The 18,405-nt window shown below is 37.5% G+C and overlaps 4 protein-coding genes across 6 annotated transcripts; 1 reads left to right on the plus strand and 3 right to left on the minus strand.

Moving 5' to 3' along the window:
• Positions 1-517: 517 nt before the first annotated feature.
• Positions 518-1,316, minus strand: LOC103847523 (probably inactive leucine-rich repeat receptor-like protein kinase At5g48380). The gene is made up of 2 exons (XM_009124617.1): positions 1,239-1,316; positions 518-1,159 (listed from the first exon to the last, which is right to left on the minus strand). The coding sequence occupies exons 1-2, from the start codon at positions 1,314-1,316 to the stop codon at positions 518-520; spliced, it is 720 nt and encodes a 239-aa protein (XP_009122865.1).
• Positions 1,317-1,927: 611 nt separating this feature from the next.
• On the minus strand, positions 1,928-5,627 carry LOC103846308 (glycosyl hydrolase 5 family protein-like). The gene is made up of 4 exons (XM_033281525.1): positions 4,991-5,627; positions 4,536-4,783; positions 3,733-4,256; positions 1,928-3,167 (listed from the first exon to the last, which is right to left on the minus strand). Exons 1-4 carry the CDS (start codon positions 5,390-5,392, stop codon positions 2,764-2,766), a joined length of 1,578 nt encoding a protein of 525 aa, XP_033137416.1. The 5' UTR covers positions 5,393-5,627; the 3' UTR covers positions 1,928-2,763.
• A 231-nt stretch (positions 5,628-5,858) lies between these two features.
• Positions 5,859-11,471, minus strand: LOC103846309 (origin of replication complex subunit 3). The gene is made up of 17 exons (XM_009123214.2): positions 10,907-11,471; positions 10,603-10,806; positions 10,331-10,505; positions 10,031-10,200; positions 9,791-9,921; positions 9,390-9,663; positions 9,224-9,295; positions 8,810-8,883; positions 8,563-8,653; positions 8,299-8,471; positions 7,953-8,022; positions 7,551-7,636; positions 7,226-7,315; positions 6,969-7,044; positions 6,631-6,758; positions 6,293-6,472; positions 5,859-6,108 (listed from the first exon to the last, which is right to left on the minus strand). The coding sequence occupies exons 1-17, from the start codon at positions 10,997-10,999 to the stop codon at positions 6,003-6,005; spliced, it is 2,193 nt and encodes a 730-aa protein (XP_009121462.1). The 5' UTR covers positions 11,000-11,471; the 3' UTR covers positions 5,859-6,002.
• A 1,148-nt stretch (positions 11,472-12,619) lies between these two features.
• On the plus strand, positions 12,620-18,403 carry LOC103846310. Of its 3 annotated transcripts, none has more exons than XM_009123215.3 (12): positions 12,620-12,836; positions 13,003-13,062; positions 13,165-13,971; positions 14,060-14,145; positions 14,336-14,421; positions 14,536-14,817; positions 14,923-15,354; positions 15,456-16,146; positions 16,225-16,455; positions 16,575-16,699; positions 17,037-17,320; positions 17,420-18,403. In XM_009123215.3, the coding sequence occupies exons 2-12, from the start codon at positions 13,060-13,062 to the stop codon at positions 18,206-18,208; spliced, it is 3,816 nt and encodes a 1,271-aa protein (XP_009121463.1). In that variant the 5' UTR covers positions 12,620-12,836; positions 13,003-13,059; the 3' UTR covers positions 18,209-18,403. The 3 variants fall into 3 exon arrangements, with proteins under 3 accessions (XP_009121463.1, XP_033138575.1, XP_033138574.1); XM_033282684.1 differs by having other exon boundaries at positions 12,648-12,814; positions 17,420-18,208; XM_033282683.1 differs by having other exon boundaries at positions 12,653-12,860; positions 17,420-18,208.
• Positions 18,404-18,405: the final 2 nt, after the last annotated feature.

The following is an 18,405-nucleotide window of genomic DNA, read 5'->3' on the forward strand; positions in this document are numbered from 1 at the left end:
GGTTAATGATTGTTTTTTTCCAACAGAAGATAAGGAGGAAAAATCAATGCAACAATGGACAGTGCATGATGTTAACAGATTATATGAACTGTATATTTGTAGAGATTTTTAATTACTTTTAGAAAGCTATAAAGACTTTGGTATATTGCATTATTATAGTACTATATAACAATAAAATTTTGTTTATGTACTTCTCCTATAGTAGATAAAAGAAAATAACCATATGTTTTTGATCTGGTAGTTTCTATAATTGATTCTTTTGTTCTGTTATAACAACAAGGTAAAAACAACTTGAAGATAATATGGTTAACAAAAAAAAACTTGAACATAATACTAGAGTTATATTTGTTGTATGAGATTTATATCATGGCTCATATGGAGATCAACCCAAATTTAAAAATTTTAGTTTTCTCCGTATAATCATTTCATTAATATTGTTGCATATACATTTTAAATAACTCGTTATTAAGACGCATAGATTAATGATGATTAATACATTGATGAAAAATGTGTACGTTTAATCCCCAATGTGGAAAATCCAGCTACGGTGTCTTCTATCTTCTTGCTTCTTCTTCCTACCACTGAAGACGAACCAGTCTAAGAACGCACCTAGCGGTGCAAATAAGGCTGCACCAACTGCTGCACCGATCTTCCCTAACCGTATTATATCTTCTTCCGGGTCAACACAAGGATCCATAGGCTGCCCACATAAACCCTCGTTACTAGCAAAGTTCTCCCGTCCAAACTTCAAGTTGAAATTTGGAACAGGACCGGTCAGTTGATTGAATGCCACTGAGAACTTGGTGAGACGCGGAAGTGACACTAGCTCTGGAGGAAGTGGGCCAGTGAAGCTGTTATTCTGAAGCGTAAGAGTGTTCAGAAAGGTAATATTTGATAGAGAGACAGGGATTTCACCGGAGAATTGATTGTCAGAGACGTCCAAAGTCGTAAGAGATGGAACCAAGGAGCCTATATTTGACGGTAAAACTCCGGAGAAGTTGTTTCTACTAAGTTCTAGACCCACTAAATCAGAACATTGCTTAATCCCAACAGGAAACTCTCCTTTGAGACCAAAGCCATTAACCTTAATGCTCAAAACCCTATTCTCATCATCATACCAGCAAGTCACACCACTGAACTTGCAGATAAAACCTGCAGTCTGGTTGTCAAATACCCAACTCGATAAATAATAAATTTGGATCTGTAACTCCAGATTTGAAGTTCCTCAAGCAATTTACGTCGGCCTCGTTTGCGGCTGCGTAGCTAGACACCAGCAAGAACCAGAAGCAAGTTGAGAATAGTGTTTGTATGGACATTTTTGTGTGATGGTGGGCTTTACAATAGAAAATAATAACAAGAGAGAGAGAGGGAGGTTTTAGCAGCAGTGGCAAGTGAAATGTTTCGGTAGGCAAAACTTGAACATGCGCATAATTTTAAAAAGACTTTCTAAGTCACAGGTCGTCTTTTGTCCCGTAAAAAGAGTTAAGACTTGAGAATATTCAACACACAATGGTTTTCGACTTGCCCCATGGGTTTGAATATTCATCTAAATGATGTCCTTTTCCGGACATCTGGACCGAAATAGGTAATGGTCGGAAATATATAATTCGGGTAACCAGCGATGAGTTAGTAATTAGGTTCTTTTTAGAGGCTACATGTTCAAATATACTGATGAGAGGAGCTAATTTACATGATATATATTCTTTCGATAGTGTATGGAACTACGAATCAAAAACCTTGTAATACTAATCATGTGAGTATTTTCGATAATTTCATGAGGTTTGGCATTCTCACGGACAAAGCTGTCAATATTTACTTACTAAGTCTCGTTGACTTAGCATAAGAATCTTCCAGCTTTGAAAGTTCTTAGTTTTTAATCCGTTTTTTTTTCAGTCTTGTTGAAAATGATTAGTTGATTACTTGTCTAGATTGAGATCTCGTCTGTGCTCATATCAATTCTACGTTTAATATTATGTGAACCCACATAAGAAAAGCAATTCAAAAACTCCAAACACATCTGTTAGAAAAACCCACGTGTACATGTGGGTCATCTAGTCATCATGTAAGCAAATGGAAGTATTGAGACTATTCTTAAGAACCAAAGCCAACCTTTGCACATACATAATCAGGACATCTTTTTGAAGGCATGCGAATAAGTCCTACAATCTGAAGCTCCATTACAGCTCTGCAAAATCGAGCTCTGTTTGAAACACAATGTTAAGGAAGAACGTTTATGTAAATTCACTGCAAAAACGAACGAAAAAACAGAATTAACCGATAAAATTCACAAATCCTTAAAAATTCTAATTCTGTTTCAAAGATATATGAATGAAAGTAACTTTTGTGGATGAAATTTTAAAATGTCAAACTTATTCTTTAAAACTTACAAATAAATTTTATTTAAAATAAGCAAAAATTTGAGTATTAAAATATAAAAAGTTCGAAAAGTTAACGTTATAAAATAAATAAAATATTTAGTTCATGTTTTAACCTGGATAGCAAAAAAAAATTAAGTATTAAAAAGCTTAACAAACTTTAGTTGAGGTAATTTTATGATTTTTTTTCCTTTCCTTAACTACAATTGTCATTTCTCTATATTTGAAATTGTGATGATTAAGCTGCCATTAGGTATTTTGACACAACAATTTCAATTATTAAATTTTGATTTTTGAACTCAAGAAATTATTATTATGAACATGATCGATCGTACGTAGTCTTGATTACAGATGCATTTTCTCCGAAATAAAACATATAAAAAAGAATTTAAAGAACTTTGAACCATTGGCTTGCTGGATCACAAGAAGCATCCATGGTCAAACACTTGCAAGGGTTAGCAACGATGCTGTTGTCACGTTCATCCACATCAAGACATAGCAACGAACCGTTACTTGTTGTCTTAAACGACAAATGCATGTGAGTAGCTGAGGTTTGTCCCAACTTAGAGCACTTAGTGCCAACTCCAAGCTTCACTTTCTGTCCAACAGCATCTGGAGCCTCGACGCACAGTTTGTTACTCCAGAGAAAACCTTCACTTGGATTAAAGGTCGACGGCTCGGCTTTACGGCATTGTTCCAATCGAAGTGTAGGTGAATTGTTTGAGAGATTACTGGTGACGCAAAGTCCTGATGTTGGGTGGAAGAGAAGTTTTTTGGATTGTAAACCGGGTCCTGCATATATACAAAGATTTATATATTTAGCTCAAAAGTACATATTCATAACATTATTTGGATATTCACGGTTCTTGATATTGCACTTACACGATACTTGTATCGCAATTAAAATTTTCAGAGTCCAGTTAGGGATTTTTAGAACAAAATAGCACTAGACGTGGTACGAAAATGATATTATAATTATGGGGGCATATGTATGAACACAATCTTGGTAGTCCAAAAACAAATATTATCATAAGTGGTATATAAATTAAGATCGAATCCTAAACATTTTATTTGGATGTTTCTTAACTAAAGAAATTAAAATTAACATAATTAATAAAATTCAGGATTATGAATGTTTTTGGTCAAATTAAGGATTATTTTCGAAAATTGAGTTATAACTTTTAATCTATCATTATATATATATATAGGATTCAAATATCTATCTATATAGGATTCAATTCATTTTTAACGATTTTGAGTTATAATTATAGTTTTTTTTTTGGTAATCAAATAATAATTATAGTTTTCACTCCAAAATCGTATTATTATACCCTTTTCTTTCAAAAAGAAGTCTGACCTCTAACTGGAAGTTGAATTCCGGAGAGTTTTTGCAGGTAAGTAGAGTTGGCGACATCTTTCCAATTAGGAGCCAAAACACCAAAAGTCTCAACCATATGTTTTTGACCGGTTCTCAAATAATAATCTCCGGTTAATGCCCAAACCGCCCAATCCAAATCATTCTCCGCGGCCCAAGCCACCAAACAATTCATATACCGGTTTCCGCTAACGTCACCGCTTCTCAGGTTAGCCCCAAACTCAGTCAAGAACAAAGGAAAACCTCTCCCGATCAAGAATCCTCCGTTATGTGTGACTTTCTCGATGATTTTTGCGCAAAAATCGTTAGAGTTGTGCTTTTCCCACGAGTCTCGACCGTCGGAGAAGCTGTACCAATGTTGCTCGAAGACGAGCTTGTCGGTGAAGCTGACGTTGAAGAAACGGTCACGGAGGAAAGAGAGGTTTGTGTCGTAGTCGATGCCGGAGAGGATGACTAGTACTTCAGGGTTTGCTGCGTGTACTGCTTCTCCTCCTTTTGGCATGTACCTTCACGTAACAATTTACAGCTTAGCTTTTCTCCAAAAAAAAATATAATAATAATTTACAGCTTAATACTCATGCATGCGCATGCATGTACTTGTTTTCTTATATATGTGAATAATGAAAATACTACAAAAGGTCCAAACACATTTACCTAAATCTGTGTGCGAACATATGTTATTTTTGATAAATAGTTTTAAATAGTCATTTCAAATATTTTCATGTGTGCGAACATGCTTGTTTATATTCTAAATGACATATAGGTAATCTGAAATGCGTACTTACTTGAACCAGAGGTTAGGGTAATCTCTGGTACCACGTGGTTCGTTTCTAAGGCTCATGCCAACGACATTAGTGACATTGCGGAAAAGAGAAGCCATCTTGCTCAATCCCTTGGCCCAGACGGCGGGATCAAAGTTAGGGTATTCGAAGAAAGCGTCCAGGTCGTTGTCGCTGCAACACCATCCTGGCGTTGTCAAGTGGTTGTCTAGTATCACCATCACACCGTTTTGTCCAAGGTTCGACACCACTTCCTGATAAAAAAAAATATAAATAAATTAAACATGTCTATATATTGAGAGAGTTCCATCGTAATGGCTTCATTTTCTTTGGTTAGTTTTTGTTATTGTTCCGAACTAGTTCACGTTTATGCATTCCAGCTAGCTACTGAAACACAGCCCAGCACAAAACCGGTTTATTTTGGATCGGTTAAACCAATGAAATACCATAGCTAATTTTACCTGGAATGCATTGAATATGGGAAGGTTAAGGATTTTGGGATTGTGAGTTTGAATGCCAAGAACATCATCAAACAAATTCAACCTTTCAAAAGACTGTTTGACGGTAACATTGCGAGCCAACGTGTCATTAGTCATCAAATCAAGAGGCCAAGTAAGCCTAACACAGTTAAATCCCATTGAGACAATCTTCTTGGAGATGGAGTCTAATGGTTGTTTGCTTAGCCCTTCAGCCACCGCGGGCTGGAGATGAGCGGGCCAGTTCACGCAGGCTAGCTTCACCCTTTGGCCTTTCTCGTCCACGATCCATCTAGATTTTGTGGAGAGAGGGTAGCTTGTGGTTAGCTTTGGAATCCAAGAAATGAATAAGAAGAAGAAGAGACACAAAGAGATTGATCTAGCCATTGTTGTTGTTGTTGTTGTTGTGTTTCTTTGTTTTTGATTATTTTGAATTTGAATTTGATTCGCAATTTATACAGCAAGAAGTCGGTTTAGTTTCTGGTTGTTGGAAGATTATACGTGTTTATGGTTAAGAGATTATGTTTCCTCAACAGAAGATAACAACTGAAATCAACCGTTAGAGGAAAAAAACAATAATCGACAGTGCATGATGTTAACAGATTCTGTATATTTCTAGAGAATTTTAAAGAATTTAATAAGGCTTTGGTATGTTGCATTATTATAACACTATAGAACAATGAAATTCTGTTACTGTACTTCTCTTATATTAGATAAAAATAACCATATCCTTTGATCTTGTAATTTTAATTGATCTTGTTGTTCTGTTAAAACAAAAAGGTAAAAAACAACTTGAACATAGTATTAGTTGAAAATGATTAGTTGATTACTTGTTAGATTAAGATCTCGTCTATGTTCATAATAATTCTTTTGATAGTATGTGAACCCACATAAGACAAACAATTCAAAAACCCCAGACTATATCTGTTAGATTACATGAGGGTGAAACTACATAGTATAATAAGTAAGCTTACAATTGAAGTACTGAAAACTATTCTTAAGAACTAAATGCCACTCTCTGCACAAAATCAGGACGTCTTTTTGAAGGCATGCGAATAAGTCCAGCAATCTGAAGTTCCATTACAGCTCTGCAAAATCGAGCTCTGTTGAAAACACAATGTTAAGGATGAACGTTTATGAAAATGCGAAGAAAAAACTAATCAATAAACAAGATGGCCCTTGGTGCTACCACGAATTACTAATCTTGTTTTCACTTCCTGCTCTCTTTTAAATTAACCATTAGTCAGCTTCGTTTCAAAAGACAATTAGAATACCAAAAAAGGATACTGAATTGAAGCTTCAGCAGGTGGTTCTGGCTCTTCGCATCTTTCTTTCCGTTTCTTCGATTTTGAAGTTGTCTTTGATTTTGATTTTGCTTTGCTATTCCGTGGTATAAGTATCGTCTTGAAAGATTGGTACCAATCATGGAGGTTAATAACATCAGCGTGCTCTTGCGCCAGTGTGTACCTATATAATCTTCCTTGTAAGACACATTGATACAAAGAAAAAACAAGTAGGGTATGTGTTCATGTGTATATGTGCTTTGAAGATGGTTTGTGTTTAGAGAGAGTAATATCGAAAGAAAGACAATGTGAGCACATGTAATGAAGTAAGGGAAGACTCACAAAATCGATGTATCGTGCATGGACGGCAATAGAGTTGTGCCTCTTTGGCTGCAGCAACTACAGTTGAGAATACTGTGAGATTCCAGTAGATCTGATTGGATCCTGCCTCTCGGGTCTCCAAGCAAAGCCTAAATCAGATTATAAACATCAGATCAAGGGGGGAAAAGAGAGAAAGAAAACCATTTATAAAGTCTTAAGAGATCCTGTAACTGGTTTGCTTTAAGTTGATGAGAATGATGCAACAAGAGCAGCATATAGTAACTATTAACTATTACAAAAACTTTCAAGTTATGGAAGTATAAGTGAATCCAAGAGGGATTAGAATGCTGAAGACTTACAGATTGAAGTTTATCAACATTCTTGAAACATAAAATTTCATTGAAAGGAACAGTCTCAACTGGCTTCATATATTCCCTGTCCATACAAAAAGTCTTTAGTTCAGAAGACGCATGCAAAAATAGCTTAGGTGACAACATTTTCAATTATGGCAGTCAAATCAAGAGAAAGTAAAACGATTACGCGTACAGAACATCTTAGGCGACAATCAAGTTGTTTCCTCAGAGGTAGAAAGACTTTGTCAAAAAGTAAAGTTCACCTTAGCATGAATTCTATAACTGCCGAAATCTTGTCAGTCATGGCTTTAAGCTCCTTTTCAAGCTTCGAGTGGCTTCGGGATGCATGTTTTCTGTCACATCAAAGTGAAACTTTTATTTATTCAGTGTACAAGGTTACTGCGATGAACAACAGAAACTATCCACTAGAGGAACTTATGTATATCAAAAATATTACATATCGGCTGAGTAAGACATTAACTTTCCAAACAGATCTACTAGAGAAAAGCCGGAAATGGAAAAATGACAAATTCTCTGAACTCATATATGGTGTTTATATTAAATAGACAGCAATATTCAGAGATTTACTTTGGGCTGGTAGGTAGTCCTGGTCTCTGACCAGCTGCTTCCACATTTCTCATGAACGGATGCAATTCCATTACTTTTTCATTGATCTAACAGCAAAAAACAGACAAACAAGAAACATCTTTCAGATATTCAAAATGATCCCGAGTGTTGCACTCATCTTTCACAATCATTTATGTGATATCTCTAATTCAAGCAACAAACAGATTACAAGATGAAAATCCTCTGCACAGGGATATTAGAAATTTGAAGACAGATTGAGATGCTCTAGCTCAAAGGAAGTGAAAGAGACACTAACAAGAAAACGAAATAATGTCTTTGAGGACAAATGAAGTTAAAATCTCATACAGAATATGCAAGTCAAGAGCAAGGGTAAAGACTTGATAAATTTTAGTTAATGATTACCTCACTGAATTCCGCAGTCAGACTTTCCCAGCTTTTTAACAAGCTAGTCAACTGTGCAGGAGAAAGATCCCTGAAGAATTTTTTTGAATTCAAAGAGCTTCAGTACTTTTGAGGAAAGCCTTGTAGAGATAGATAACACACGCTCTCAACGACACAATCAGTTTCAGGCTTACTAACTCGAGACCACAGAAACTTAGAAACTGATCGACATGATTTACAAAACTAATCCTTAAAATCTTGTCAAACAAATTTGGCAACAGAAAATAAGTAGACAAAGATGCCATCTGAACAGAAGACAAACTAGCGGTTCATAAGTTTAAAAGAATACTATTACAGCACAACTCACCTAAGCTTACGCAGAACCCGTCTGATAACACTATTACGTCCTGAAACGTGACTCTGACTGTTGAGAATTGCTGAAGGTGAAAAGTATTTCAAGTAACGTGCTTCTGGGTCAAGTGTCTCACAGAATATGTCTAGCAATCGAAGTTTATCAAATTTCCCAGCTTCGTATATGCACTGCAAAAAGTATACAAAGAATTTACTCATGTAAGACTATTAAGTAGCTCTTCCTATGATCATGAAACGTATAAAAAGAGAGTCAACTCACCAAGACTACTATGTTCCAAGGATTAGGCATTCTTTGCAAGTCCAACAAAAATTGAGGCAGCATTTCACAAGTACTCCGAGTAATTTTATTCCTAGGCAAATGATTATGAGCAGAAATTAGTACATCCAATTTTCTATACAGAAGCTCCAACAAGGATGCCATATAAGTCCAACACCAGTAATTGCTCAACAATTCTTCCAACATACGACCAGGAATAAAACAATAACAGAATAATTCTCTAGGGTACCTCGTCACAGATGGCAAGTCAAAAGCATGCTTCATTGTTGCTTCTGTCAAAAGCCCAGTACCTTCACCTGGCAGCTTCACAGGGGAAAAAAGCCGCCTTAGAAAAAAGCTAGTTGCGCTTTTATTATGGGTAACTTGGAAAAACATCTACGGAACTCTAGATGCCAAATAAAGGGATGTGAAATCTACAATTAAAGATCCTCATTCGTTTCTAATGAAGAACGTAGGGTCTTTGAACTATCCATAGATTCTTAATATTCAAAACATGAACTAAAGTTCTTAACTATCAACTACGCTAATATAGATATGGCAGGACCGACTTAACCAAAGTATATATTATATCTGAGGAAGTTGAGGGCTGTTAACAAACAAATAAACAAAAAATGGACGTGGTGGACAGGTGCATCAAGCATACCTGATTATCTTGACAAAAGTGCTCGAGCATGATGCTCAAAGGCTCTAATGAGAAATGCTGAAGACAAGCTATCTGGCATAAGAATGTATAGCCAAATGAACAACAAAGAGTTAGCAACCGGAAATAAGTTGAAACCTAATATAACATATAGGATAGAGCTGGGCACCTTGAGAGTTTTAACAAATGATGTCAGTGTTCCATCTTGACACAAAAAGTAACTTCTCATACAAAGCGCCACCTTATGGCTAACTGTGAACCCAGAACATGGCTTTAAAAATACAGCCTCGAGAACTGCATCCATACGTTCGGCCGGAGAACTCAGGGTGAACCTAGTGGCACAAAGTCTCTGCAGCGCGTTCGCTGATAGTATCTTCCTAGGCGCATCGTGTGCTGTGGACACCCCCATTATTAAAAAAACTGGAACTTTGACTGCCCATTCACTGAAGAGAAAATAACAATGGAAGAGAGGGTCTTTTGATACGGTAATGACTAAGTAGAAATAAATAAAAACCTTATAGTCCAGTCAGCAGAGCAACCTAACATAGTAGCATAAAGATATGCTAATACCTCAATATAAGGATTAACTCTGACAGGACAGGCGCAGAGCATCTCTCGGTATCATCCACAATTATAACCACGGGATTCTTCTGGTTTCCATTTTCTCTGTACCATGATGCGAGAATGGTTACATCAGCTACCTGGTAAGAAGTCGCAGTTACAAAGAAAGAAAAGGATTCAGTGGAAACACTAAATGTGCAAGAAGGCTACAAAACAAAATGACATGGAAGGCTGTGCAGAATTACTAACATCTATGGTTGGCATCACAAACTGGCGTAACAAACCCCTAAGGCAACCTCCTACGCCATTCTTGGCAGAGAAGTCCATGGATGAAAGCTTAGCCACGTGACATCCCTGAGACTTCAAGTGCAAACCAAGATCTTCAAATGTCACTAAATCATCAACCATTTCCAGATTCCCTGACATCACAATATAAGATAACTATATAAGAATAGCCAAAACAAGTTACTTGTAAAGTTTATGGAAGTTTAGTAACCAATCAATACATGATCCAAATTCCAAAGGAAACACTAATCTTTAGGGACTTACTGGTGAGGACCAAAGCAGTAAACAACTGCTTGGAAGAAGGCTGAGATAAAACAGGATAAGACCGAACAGCTTCTGATAAACTCAACGCTCCAGATGATCTAACCGATTCAAATGATTCACATATCCAATCATGCACCCCACTGAACACTTTGGAGTTCGAATCTCTCAGAACATCCTTCAATTAAATAAATCCAAACAAATGCAATTTAGCTTTAAAAAAGACTCTAACACTGTACGAAGTTTATAGAGATAAAATTAAAATTAAAACCGACTTGGATTGTATTCTCGATTTTCGACCAAACAGTCTCGAAAACTCTCAAGCGCAGCGTTGAGAAAAACTGGCCGTCTTCCTCTTCCACGCTTTCGATCTCAGACTTCTTAGCGAGTTTAGGTGAAGGTGACTCGATCCTCCGTTTGGCTTTCACCGTCGCGGTTGATTTACTCCCAGACGAAGCCTTGTGGAGGACAAAGAACGGCTGCCATGGAAAAAAAAAACGAGAAACGTATCAGAAAACAATTTGAGCATCTTTATCGCTTTCAGTGAAGAGTATGAGCACGGGAGATTAGAGAGTGGACCCGAATATCATTCTCTGCTGCCGCGGCGTTGGAATTGAATGAATCGGTGGTTGAAGATGGCGGAGGATCGACGACGGTGGTGGAAGGCGCCATGAACGATCGTCGTTGGGGTGAGAGAGAGTGGGGGGAGGAAGCAATCGAAAGTGGCGGTTGCTTTTAGGGTTTGGACGCGCCTCCTGCAACTCGTGCTCGTGTCGCTCTTTTTGGCGGGAAAATGCTTGAACCGAAGGTAAATCTGAAAACTTAAACCGGATCGGACCGGACCGGGATTGTATTCGATTACTGAAATCTGAAGTATATACACTTGTCATTGTGCTTGTATAATCCTCAACACATATTTTAATCAATGCGTTTTCTTGCTATGCGAGTTGGTGGTCGTTATATAATAAGGTGTGATTAGTTGGAGGATCATTACTCATTAGACAAAGACTCAAGTCTACGCATGTGTTTTAACCCCAGAAAACAAGTATGCAATCAAATGTAAATTTAAAAGGTATTCATAAATTTTAGGGCTGTTCAATATGGTGAAACCGAACCGTACCGAACCGAACCAAACCGAAATAGACAATATGGTTTGGTTTTGGTATATACCATATAAACCGAATGGATATAATTTTATAAAAACCGTAGGATTTAGATATGGTTTGGTATATAACCGATTAAATCGAATAAACCGAACAAAACCGATTAAAAGTAGAAACATGAAAATATGTATCTATTTTTTAACAATACATGAAAATCTATTTGTTACATAAGTTAAATTTGTGTTAATAACTATTACTATAATTTTATAATAATAAAAAACCTTAATTTGTAAACTTGAACTATAACTAAATAACAATACATCGCAATTCAGATATCTTATTTTCTAAGTCTTTTTTGATCTTTTTGCTTAATTTTAGTCTTCACTAAATTAATATGAAGATTATAATTTGATGGACAATAATTAATGGAAAATTTTCAATTGAAAAAGCATGAGTTTAATGAACACTAAATATGGAAGAGTGAAAAAAAAAAATTCATGTTTTTGTTTTGTTTCATATTTTTATTTTCAAAATTTCAAGCTTTGATTATTTTATTTGATGGTAAAAGCATTTTTATTTTTTTGTTCATTTATTTGAACATGCAATATATTTTTAATAAATGACTATGTTGACAATATGACTCTAAAATTCATATAATATGATCTCAAACAAAATAATTATGTTTTTTGGTATAAAACCGAATAAACCGAAAACCGACGGTATATAAACCGAACCGAACCGAAGTAAATATGGATCTAGAATGGTAGTTATATTTTACTAACCGAAATACCGAAAACCGAAAAAAACCGAACCGAAACCGAACCGATATCCGGATTGAACACCCCTAAATTTGTTATGATATGCTTTCAATTTTCTCCGACAACCGACATGATAGAAACAAAAGTTGGCATGTAAAATTTGTTTGTGGAAATTAAGGGAAGTTATCCAAAAAATAAATAGGAAGTTAAAAAAGGGACATTGATTCTTTTATCTTGGCGATTAAAGATAAAATGTAATTAAAAAGTTACCGTAATTCTGGAATAGTAAAATTACTTAACCACGTTTAAAAAATCTCTTAATTAGGCTTGTGCGATTTAATCAAATAAAAACAAAATTAATTAATTGTATACGCGACTGGGTGTATATATATATGTATACGCGTGCGTATAGATCCTGAGAGGTATATATCTACAGTTTTCATCTCTGGCTCGTGTTGTTTTTGTATAATCTTAGAACAGTGAAGGGGGAGAGAGATTTTTTTGGGGGTGTGAGGGAGAAAAATAGGATCCGAATCGAGAACTTAGGGTTTTGCTGGGATTTGGAGAGGGATAACGGAGGAACCTGAAATTAGGGTTTCGTTTGTACTTGATTTGGGGGAAAGGAGGTGATTTTGAATCCTCGATCATGTAATGTTAATCCCCAATTTTAATTTTTTTTTTGTAATTATAGATTCCTTAGATAATCTCTATGATTACGTGTTTTATGGGCTCGATCTCCTGATAAGAATGAATCATTATATGATGTTTGGTTTAAGATTGATTTTTTTGTTTGTTTTTTGTTTGTGTGTAACAGTGTGGAAGAGATCGATAGAGATTGGTTTGTGAGTCAGGCAAATTAATTTTACTGTCAATGGTGAGATTAGCTAAAGAAATGTTATTCACTGATCTTGATGGTTGTTTTTGTTCGCTTAACTGTTCATGTCATTTTTCTATTTTGTTATGATATCATATGCAGGCTGATAGAAGAGCTGGTAAGCGTTCGATTAATCGGAGAGGCGTTTCAAATGCGGACTCTGGAACATGTAATGTTTGTTCTGCTCCTTGTTCTTCGTGCATGCATCGTAACGTAGGTGTCACAGGGTCAAAATCGGATGAGTCGTCTGATGAGAATGGGCATGGAGTTGCTGGTAGCCAGTGTTCTGTGAACGAGGACAGTCTTTTGCCTTCTGTTGTGGTGAATTCTCGCAACGGTTCGAATAACACTGCGAGTGAGGCAAGCAACTTTGTTAGTTCCGGTCATGATGCTCTCTCTGAGAATGCTGAGAGTAGGGAAAGGATCAGACGTTCTGGGAAATGTGATGGTTCCGGGGTTGTTGCGATGACTTCGAAGGCATCTTCTTCTGGGAGTAGGATGAAACATAAAGTGTCTGCTTCAGTTAATGTGTTAGAGCAAGAGGAGACAGTCGACAAGGATTCAGCTCTGGTTTCTGATCCTGTTCTGAGTAGATCTAGGAAAGACCAAGATTCAACAATCATCAAATCTTCTAGTGTTCTTTCAGATGAAGTGAAATCACAATCTTTGCGTAATCCGTCATCAAACCATGAAGACAGAATCAGTTCAGAGCGGGGAAATTTCAAGGAAAAACTGGGACCAGGGGGTAACGAAGACAGGGAGGAACAGTCTGTTGAAGGATCTGTTCCTTCTGGCCAGAAGGGGAAGGATGGGAAGTCAAGTACAAGCACTTCCTTCAATAAATCAGATGAGTCGGTCTCATCAGTTATGTCTGAGAGCGAGAGCGATGATGCTGAGGTGGAACATGATGTAAGTATTGTGTTTTTGTCTCACATTGGAAAATAGTGATACACCAACTTTATGTGATAAACGTTTTGTTTTTTTTTTGGTTGAATAGGTAAAAGTTTGTGATATCTGTGGAGATGCGGGTCGTGAAGATCTACTCGCTATTTGCTTCGGATGCAGTGATGGTGCAGAACACACGTAAGCCCCCTCTTTTACTCGAAAGGAAGAACATTCTAATGGCAAATTTTGAATCAGGATTTTGCCGCATTGTTAGTTGTAGAATTTGATTTTAATTAGATATTATTTATCGATTTTGATTGATACGCCTTCCATCGGTAAAAGATAGGTCTATCTTCTGTGCTAATAATACGTTCTTTGTTTTACTTAGCTATTGCATGCGGGTAATGCTCAATGAAGTTCCAGAGGGTGATTGGCTCTGTGAAGAATGTGAGGAAGCTGAAAAACAGAAGCAAGGTAAAGCTGAATATGTGACCAAACATGCTTAGTGTAGTGAACTGGCAAACAAAATTTGAGCTTCACATTTTCTGTTTCCGTTATCTCTAACGACCTTGGAATTGTAACATGCAGAAGCTAAAAGAAAAATAGAAACTGAGATAATCAACAGTCCACAAAGCTCGGGAAAGAGGCATGCTGATAAGATTGAGGCAGCTCCAGATGCTAAAAGGCAGGCGGTTGAGGGTTCAACTGGGTCACCCAAGAAATCTATTCTCCCCAGAATAGGTCCGCTATCTCGGGAAACATCATTGAAGGGGCTAGACAGGCCAAGGGGAAAGCTAAGTCATCAAGCATCTTTCAGTTATACCACAGAAGGTGCACGATCTACTGGTTTACAGCTTCAACCTCCAAAAGGTAGGCTGCATAGTGGGATTGCTCTCCCTAAGCGCAACTCTCCCTCATCTACTTTGTCATAATTTTGGACCTCTAATGATAGAACACTACTTCTTTTTTGTCCAGGTGCATTTTTAAAATCCAGTTCCTTCAATTCTTCAAGCTCGAAACCGAAAGTGCAACTCATGGATGATGTTATTCTCCCAAGAAAGAAGACTGGGAAAGAATACACTCCTGTGGATATAAAGGAGGGAGGTCTTGGAATTGTAAGCAAATCAATGTCAAGTAGAACAACAGACACTGGGAGTTCTAATGGAAACGACTCGGAAGCAAAAATCCTTGCGTCGAAAGTTCATTCACAAGAAGGCAAGAGCTCAAAGCAACTGAAAGATCGCAGTGCAGAAGCTAATGCGTCAGCAGCCTCCACCGATCAGAAGCTTACTCCACGCAGCAGTACCCGTGATTTGAAGGGTTTGCAGTCTGATGGTAAACGAGGTAGCTTGACGAAGCAAGTTAGCAATCTAAACCGGAACCGTCTAGAAAATCCTATTGCTTCTGGTATCAGTCCATTCATTTTGTCAATAAATTGGTACTTCTTTGGTAGTACTTTGTTTGTATATGTTTCTAATCATTTAGTATGTGATCTCCTCCGTTTGCAGGAGGCAATTCCCGCGAGCAAAGTGTAGGTCAAGCTGACTGTAAGGATGAACTGACATCCACATCTTGTGCGGGTGAGGGTGTTCCAAGCAACGGTAACGTAACTTCGCAGGATGGATTGCCACGGTCCAGGGAATTTAAAGAGGTAGTAAAGAAAAGCAAAGAAGCCTTAGGTAAGCGCCAAAGGTCTAGCCTGTTAGCTGGTGGAAAAGGCTTACCTTCATCTCAAAAAGGAGACAAAACTGCAGAGTCTAGTGACACCTCAGGCGTTTCTGATAGTGATCCCTCTACCACAAAAATTGTTCGGGAGGATATAAATAAGGGTAATAGGTTGCGAGCAGCAGTAGATGCTGCTCTTCGTAAAAAGCCCAGCTTTAGCAAGAACCGAGTATTGGAGCAATGTGATGCAGCTTTGGCATCTAATGTGCCTTCTAATTCTGATAAAACTTTACGAGATCAATTGCCATCAAAGATGCATACAACTGCATGGCCTGCTCCTGACCCGTACAAACAGACAATTGTAACAAATGGGAAGCAGCTTGTACCCTCTGGTGCTGATGCGATGCCTCCACGATCTGTGGAGCTTGAAGTTAATCCTCCGTCTGTGAAGCCTGTTATGAGAGATTGGCCATTAGCCTCCCCACTTTCTCTGTTGAGAAGCTCAGCCATTCCAGACCATGAGTCTATATGGCAGTAAGTTTTCTTTCCTTTTTGTGAAGAATATCCCATAAAATGCACATTGAAATGTAAGTTTTTACGTCATTTTTTCAGAGGTAACTTGGAGGTGCGGAAAGCTAGAGAACAATCAGCTATGCATAGCGGAATGCAAGCACATCTATCAACCTTAGCATCACCCAAGGTTGCTGAAGTGGTGAATAAATTTCCAGAAAAGTTTAGCTTGAATGAAGTACCTAGGCTAAGTACATGGCCTGCACAATTTCAAGACATAGGTACTAAAGAAGATCATATAGCTGTGTTCTTCTTTGCAAAGGATGTTGAGAGGTAGGTTTCAGTGATGATTATTACTTTTTACTCTTTTATTTTGTGTTTTAGTGGTCTAAATGTTCGAATCTAATATTTCTTTTACTGACGAGAGTTTCGTTGCTGCTTGTGTAATACAGTTATGAGAGAAATTACAAGCCCCTGGTAGATAACATGATGAAGAAAGATTTAGCCCTGAAAGGAAACCTCGATTATGTTGAGCTTTTGGTTTTTGCATCCAACCAGCTTCCTCCAAATTGCCAGCGTAAGAATGCTTACCAAAACTCCTACACATTTTTACATGATGGACCCGATGATAATTTGATCGACTATTCAAACCTTGTTTTCTCCCTTTTTTAGCTCGGTTTCTCTTTTATTACTTTTCTTTAAGAACTAGTTGTTGTTCAGGTTGCTCGCTTGGTTAGAAATTTTAGTAGATCACTATTATCCAATCAAGGAACCGATATGACTCTTTAGTCACACTGCAGTACTGTCTGATTAGTTTCTAGAAAGTAGCATTAATGATTTAAATCATCTGCTCGGAACAATATGCACCTTTTTGTATGAAGTACTACTAGTGCTCACAATTTTACTAGTTGCAGGTTGGAACATGTTATATTTCCTTTGGGGTGTATTCCGAGGAAGAAAAGAGATTTGTACAAACCCACAGAAGAATCCATCTTTGCCTGCTTCGAATGTTTTGCCGCGTGACCAAAACACCAAAGACTTTTGCCAAACGAGTTCTCCTTCCAAGCGTTTGGAGAAAGCGTCTCCTCTGCGTGAGAGCCCACGCAACATAAATGAAACTCAAAATAGGATAGATGTATCTAGCCATGAGAATCCAAGTGACAAAGAATCCTCTATTGAGCGATCATCGAACACAAAGGTTGGTTGTTTTCTTAGTCCTTGAATACATTTTCTCCATCTATCTGAACTCGTAGTAGGCCAATTTCATTTCTTAATTTTATCGGGTTTCTTAATACAGGAGGAAATTGCTCCCAAGGAGGAAGAACCAGGTGCGAATCATATTACTTGCCAAGCTAATGGATCAAACTCTGGAGATAGTCTAGTGAAGAAGGTTCAGCAGCACAGAGAAGAGCAAGAATCAGATGGTAGAAAGGATGTGCACACGACTGTCATAGACTCAGAGATTCCGCCCCATGGCCAAGACAACAACTATAGTCAGGCTAGTCAGAGGAAGCGTCCACTTTGGGAAGTGACAAGACCTGCCACGGAAAACCAGAAAGTGGAGCTCAGTAATGAACGTTTAAGCGAAGGATCTCCTAATAAAAAGCTAAAGACAGAAAACGAAAGCAGCAGCAGCAGCTTTTCACAGGATCCATTTGGTAATGATTCAGGGATGATGAAGAAGAGTCCCAAAGTGGTATTCCCTTTGGACTTGAATGCAGAAAGAGAAGAAGAAGAAGAAGAAGACATGGAACTAGTCGATGATCTCATTCCACTTGGCAATAACAACAACAAGCAGAGTGGGAGATTAATAGGTACAGTCCCGGATCTGGAGCTGGCATTAGGAGGTGAAGAAACAAGGCAAGAAGAAGAAGGGACAATGGGACTATTGCCTTTCTTAGCCGGAAGAAGCAACTCTGGAGGAGAACAAAGTAGTAGTCATCATAGTAGTAAAGGAAAAGAGAAGGAAGAAGATGAAGACATGGACGTCTCAGCTTCTCTGTCGTTATCACTGTCGTTAACGGGAGAGGAGAGGAAGAATGCTGATAAGACTCCATTGTTCCTGTTCAGAGACCTTCCCAGATAAAAAAAAAAGAAAAAAAGAGTTTTATCGTAAGTTTATATATTTGTTTATGAGTGTCCCTTTTAGTTCTTTTACAAGACTACAACGAGATACAAATCACAGGTTTTGTATATAAAAATGGTGATTGGAAGAACCGAATGTTTATTTTACTAATAATTATTGGTTCAAAACTATAGAATAACAAAAATGTTTTCTGAATC

This window comes from Brassica rapa, chromosome A10 (genome assembly GCF_000309985.2).
Source record: "Brassica rapa cultivar Chiifu-401-42 chromosome A10, CAAS_Brap_v3.01, whole genome shotgun sequence".
Lineage (NCBI taxonomy): Eukaryota > Viridiplantae > Streptophyta > Magnoliopsida > Brassicales > Brassicaceae > Brassica > Brassica rapa.

What these genes read in the sequence shown, in the direction of transcription:
- LOC103846309 (XM_009123214.2), bottom strand. Translation starts at nt 10,999, where the DNA reads ATGGCGCCTTCCACCACCGTCGTCGATCCTCCGCCATCTTCAACCACC. An exon ending in CAGCAGAGAATGATATTCGG is followed by an intron (nt 10,807 to 10,906) that starts GTCCACTCTCTA and finishes TTTCCATGGCAG; the next exon opens with CCGTTCTTTGTCCTCCACAA. An exon ending in AAATCGAGAATACAATCCAA is followed by an intron (nt 10,506 to 10,602) that starts GTCGGTTTTAAT and finishes ATTTAATTGAAG; the next exon opens with GATGTTCTGAGAGATTCGAA.
- LOC103846308 (XM_033281525.1), bottom strand. Translation starts at nt 5,392, where the DNA reads ATGGCTAGATCAATCTCTTTGTGTCTCTTCTTCTTCTTATTCATTTCT. An exon ending in CCATATTCAATGCATTCCAG is followed by an intron (nt 4,784 to 4,990) that starts GTAAAATTAGCT and finishes TTTTTTTATCAG; the next exon opens with GAAGTGGTGTCGAACCTTGG. An exon ending in AATTCAACTTCCAGTTAGAG is followed by an intron (nt 3,168 to 3,732) that starts GTCAGACTTCTT and finishes GTATATATGCAG; the next exon opens with GACCCGGTTTACAATCCAAA.
- LOC103846310 (XM_009123215.3), top strand. An exon ending in GACCATGAGTCTATATGGCA is followed by an intron (nt 16,147 to 16,224) that starts GTAAGTTTTCTT and finishes TCATTTTTTCAG; the next exon opens with AGGTAACTTGGAGGTGCGGA. An exon ending in AGCGATCATCGAACACAAAG is followed by an intron (nt 17,321 to 17,419) that starts GTTGGTTGTTTT and finishes TTCTTAATACAG; the next exon opens with GAGGAAATTGCTCCCAAGGA.
- LOC103847523 (XM_009124617.1), bottom strand. Translation starts at nt 1,316, where the DNA reads ATGTCCATACAAACACTATTCTCAACTTGCTTCTGGTTCTTGCTGGTG. An exon ending in CAGCCGCAAACGAGGCCGAC is followed by an intron (nt 1,160 to 1,238) that starts GTAAATTGCTTG and finishes TTTGACAACCAG; the next exon opens with ACTGCAGGTTTTATCTGCAA.